The 5,220-nt window shown below is 32.9% G+C and overlaps 1 protein-coding gene across 1 annotated transcript; it reads left to right on the top strand.

The window, feature by feature from the left end:
- The first annotated feature begins 862 nt into the window (after positions 1 to 862).
- LOC134711155 (uncharacterized) lies at positions 863 to 4,438 on the top strand. The gene is made up of 2 exons (XM_063571601.1): positions 863 to 944; positions 3,912 to 4,438. Exons 1-2 carry the CDS (start codon positions 863 to 865, stop codon positions 4,436 to 4,438), a joined length of 609 nt encoding a protein of 202 aa, XP_063427671.1.
- Positions 4,439 to 5,220: the final 782 nt, after the last annotated feature.

Raw genomic sequence — 5,220 nt, 5'->3', positions numbered from 1 at the left:
TTCACTTCATCTTCACGGCTTGGAACGCTTGGTGCAACAGCTTTATTGTGGGCAGCAACACTTTCAAAGAAATCATGATAGGAATAAAAAAAAAACGGGGATTATTTTATAAACTGTTGGTTTGTTACAACATAGAAATAGAAAGTTGACAGATGGATAGCTGATATCATCTCTTTTGTCGTAAAGTTTTGTTTTCAACCGATCCTCATTGTCAATTTTTAGATGTAAGTCAAGATATAAGGAAAGATGTGTTCGATATAGTCACCGAATTTTTAATTATTAAGTGAGAGAACATCATCTATGAAGCGGAAAGCAAAATTAGAGGATATTGCTAACTTCTTATCTTTCTTCCTGTATGAACTTAGCCTTATCAGAGTAATGGTGAAAGTCTGCAAGAAGCTGGGCAAAATTGGTAACAAATATGTTGTCAATCAAGAAATCAAGCACCTTTGGTGGTGTCAGTTTCAGAGCCTGTTTTGAATGAGAGTGATTCTTTACAAAGTACGAGTTATTCCTCTCAAGGTTAGATACTTGTATCTACGTTGGTCATTCTTTTTTTACGAAACAAACCAATACCAACTCTTTCAATTTGTCTTTTAGTAAGGATTGGGGAGTACTTGTGTAAAGTGTAGAAAAGTCAAATGTTTTAATACTATTGCAAGATGAAAGAGTCTTAGATTGTATGTTCTCTAAAAGATCTTTGGAATTTTTAAGTATCCACATCTGATTCCCGCCACCTTTAGAATAGGCAGTTACACAGTAGTTTTGAAGCCCGGCTCAATTGCTGATAAAACCGATGTTAATAATTCAGAAAGAGGTTTCGTGTAGCACTTTGAAGACACTGCAATATACCAATACAGGAATGGAATATACAGTTTTACAACTTTGGTTAAAATTCCAAAGAAACAAAGAACAGAACTCTGGTTATTCAGTTATCCTCTTTGGTAAGTGTCGTGAGGGTATATATATATGTTTGAATTTGATGAGACTTTCATCAAAGTGAGAGGGTAAGCGCTATAGAACCAGGTTTAATCCACCATTTTCTACATTTGAAAATGTCTTTACCAAGTCTGGAATATACAGTGAATTGTCAATACTAATTAATTCATCAAGCAGTTTGTGTAATGAGATTTACACACAAAAACGTGGCTTTATCTGCGGGGACATCAACATATTTGTCATGGAGGTAGGACAAAGGTTTTTACAATACATGGATCTTTAAAGATTGATGTAGCATGGATATTGATAGACCCATTCAGTTTCTTTATTCTAATTTGTACCAACGACCTCACAGCCTTAATTCATTATGGTCTAAATCATGCCTATAGTTTTCAATTGTTGTTTTGTCTTACATTTTGTTATTCGATGTTTTTATATCATACTATACGTGTTTGGTTCATTGATGGACACCGTACCTGTTACGGTAATTGTTTCCACTATTGTCATTTCGTGTTTTGTGAAGAGTTTTATCATCGAAATTTTATTACACTCCTTCTCCTCTTTTAAACATTTTCCACAAGGACTTTTCTTCCGCTGTTTCAGCTTTCATCTTCTCGATGTTTTATTTTCAGTCTTTAAATTTGAATAACCGTTGCTGTGTTATTATTTACAAAATAAAAACATATCGATCAGTGGGAGGAGTTCGCCAATTACTCTTCTATACCTCGATCGAGTGTAATATATTTCATGTTTGGGCATAAAGCTTGGAAGATAATCATTCAAGTAGAAGTCAAAACTTTGTAATACACGTGAAAAAAAATACCCTACAGTCACTTATATGACAATCCACCGTGGTATATTGCATACAACTACTTGTAATTGCTATTTGATATTGAGAAGAATTACAATGGGACATCTTGACATTCAGAATCTGATTAGAAAGTTAATGAAATAACTGTACAGCAGTTTTATAACCAATCTGATTAAACTTCCATGATTTATATTTCCTTCGTTTATCCATCATTCCTTTTTGGGATTTAGTTTACAAGTAAATTATTTAATTATTATACAATAATGCATCTCACGAGGGCTATATATAGTTTATCTAAAATAATCCTCTAGTGTACAATAAACGCAAATCTTACTTGATCTTTCAAATAAATGTCACAGCAAGTCGTTAAATTCAAATGTTAAAACGTTGAACTTGTTTTTTCGAAACATACATATTTGCAGCACGGTAATCTACACAACACCCACACAAGTACCAACATCCTTGTTGACATTTGTGTTGTTTGAAGAATGCGTCAAAGATAATGTGATACGGTTGAGGGAAGAGGGAAGTCGAAGTCCAATGGCAAATAGCATATGCATATTCGACAATGGGATAACATTAAATTTTCCTCATGCCCTTCAGTCTCGCTCAGATTGTAGTTAATGCGTGGTGGTTGAATTGGACATCACTAACTGTCTGTTTAAAACATAACTTATGATGGATAAAATATCATCAAATTGCTAAGTCATCTTTTGGAGATCAGTGAGTTATTGCAACAAATATTTGTTGCAATATAACAATTGGGCTTTGTTTGCTATTTATAAATTCATTGCTGTCACTTGCAGCTTCTTCTGATAGATTACATTTAAACTTGATTACACTGATTTCTTTTCATCGGTGTCAAGCATATTTTGAATTAGCCGTTCCAATGCACTAGCTGAACACTTCGACAACTAGTGTCTCCCAAGAGATGTTCCAGATCAAAAGTAAGAAAAAAAAAGTTGATGCATACTTTGAAGAACTGAAAAGTGAATTTCTCATTAAAATGATTTAAATATTTAAAATATCGAAGTCCATAAAACAATATTCATATTTGCATGGTAGTACCAACTTTATAGCTAATTGGGTGTTGATGCCCTTTGTTACCACCAACTAATTTCTAGACTATAACACTATATGAACTATACTGTATATTTTTGGTCTCTTCAAAGTTCAAACGTCGAAAGATGATAAAACTGAACAGTACTTAATGTTATTCCAAACCGAGTCAATTAATCAGAAATATGCATATAGGAGATGCATTCATTAATTGAAAATTATTATCAAAGAATTATACAATTATACAATTTTACAGCAAATTTCGATAAAACAATATGCGTGTGTTGATAAACATACCCCCCGGGAACAAACACTAAACTAGCAGACGTATGAGTCCAGTAGTGATGAAATATCTTGTAAGATGTCTGCATTATATCATACGTCTTTTGTTATCAAGATGTTGTTGTCAACAAGATTGTCCTTGCCTGAGTTTGGGTCATCCGGTCTTGTGTTCTTCCATCGATGTTGTTGAACTTCAGTAAGATATCATCATCCATAAAGTATTGGATAAGACATTTACAATGTGAGAATTAATCATATCTAATACATATGTTAATTCCAAAGGGAGATACTTTTTTAAATTGTAACGAATTACAACAGTTTTCTCTCCGTCAATCCTTTCAAAACAAAATACATGACGAGCTCGAGACATCCCTGGATTACAGTGTTTGGTAAATTTTCTCTTTTATTATCCTTCAATAATGATATAGTCATTATATAGTTTAATGAAAATAATGATAAATGTCTTCACAATACAGACAACTAAACATTTGATTCCCTCGATATTAGACTATCTTTTCTAAACCTTGACTTCCGTTTAGGTATATATCAGCTTTTCAATGAGTGAAACGGAACTCCCATTCGCCATGGATAAAAGTTATATCACGAGGTCGTCGACATAAGTCGAAACATACAATTAAGGTGTTTCAAATTCTAGTAACTCAAACAACTATTTCTAAATTCATTTAATTGAAATTATAAGGGTTTTCGTGAATATATTTATATCGAGATCGACGATATGATCATGTTCATGATGATGTGTGAGCAGTTACAAAAAATGACGGACAGTACGGATAATACGAAGAATGAAATTAATTTGCAGATAACAATGACACAGATCTCCCATTAGAATTGACTATTGTAGATAACAATGACACAGATCTCCCATTAGAATTGACTATTGTAGATAACAATGACACAGATCTCCCATTAGAATTGACTATTGTAGATAACAATGACACAGATCTCCCATTAGAATTGACTATTGTAGATTATAATGACACAGATCTCCCATTAGAATTGACTATTGTAGATAACAATGACACAGATCTCCCATTAGAATTGACTATTGTAGATAACAATGACACAGATCTCCCATTAGAATCGACTATTGTAGATAACAATGACACAGATCTCCCATTAGAATTGACTATTGTAGATAACAATGACACAGATCTCCCATTAGAATTGACTATTGTAGATAACAATGACACAGATCTTCCATTAGAATTGACTATTGTAGATAACAATGACACAGATCTCCCATTAGAATTGACTATTGTAGATAACAATGACACAGATCTCCCATTAGAATTGACTATTGTAGACAACTATGACACATACAAATAAAGGCAACAGTAGTATACCGCTGTTCAAAAGACATATATCATGTTTGAATAAACCATTGTGGATATTAATTGAAGACATAGAACTGTAAGTCAAAATTACAATGCCATACAATCAAAACATGATACTAGAACTGGAAAATGAAAATAATAAGCAAGAATAAGATGGTACACTCTCAATATAAGATGTGCGAAGACTAGTGTGAATATTTCGTGCCATCTATCACAAGTGTTGTTCAGCATCACAGTGTAGATCGTTCAGTCTTATAATGACCCTCAACAAATCTAAAACGAGTGAAAACAACATTTATTAAAGAATCACACTCCTTTGACAACACAGACACATTAAAAGAACTGCAAATCACTCGCAAATAAGATAAAAAAAAAAAACATTTATTAAAGACTATATCAGAGTTAAATGATGGTGGCAACTATATCTATATAGCGAATAAGATAGAATGATTATGCCAACAGATGGTATCCCATAAGGAAATAAGTCAATACTTCTGCATTCCCCCCCCCCCCCCCAAAAAAAAATAATATAAAGGATAATTCTATTACAACGACAGTACGGGTACAAAACATACGACTATCAGCATATGATGTCAAATTGACAGAGAATCAAAGCTTATAAGCATGTATATCGTTACAGTTTATAGATCATTTGAACTATACACACATTTCCTAATTCAAATGTAATTACATAATGAATAGGAACCTTGGAATTCAAACTTAAGTGCTTTCATGAGAAATCTAGACCAGTTAGTTCCTCGTTTAGACCTAGTC

Source organism: Mytilus trossulus, chromosome 3, assembly GCF_036588685.1.
Source record: "Mytilus trossulus isolate FHL-02 chromosome 3, PNRI_Mtr1.1.1.hap1, whole genome shotgun sequence".
Classification (NCBI taxonomy): Eukaryota; Metazoa; Mollusca; class Bivalvia; order Mytilida; family Mytilidae; genus Mytilus; species Mytilus trossulus.
This window is presented reverse-complemented; position numbering and strand designations above follow the sequence as displayed.

What these genes read in the sequence shown, in the direction of transcription:
- LOC134711155 (XM_063571601.1), top strand. Translation starts at nt 863, where the DNA reads ATGGAATATACAGTTTTACAACTTTGGTTAAAATTCCAAAGAAACAAA. An exon ending in TTATTCAGTTATCCTCTTTG is followed by an intron (nt 945 to 3,911) that starts GTAAGTGTCGTG and finishes ATTAATTTGCAG; the next exon opens with ATAACAATGACACAGATCTC.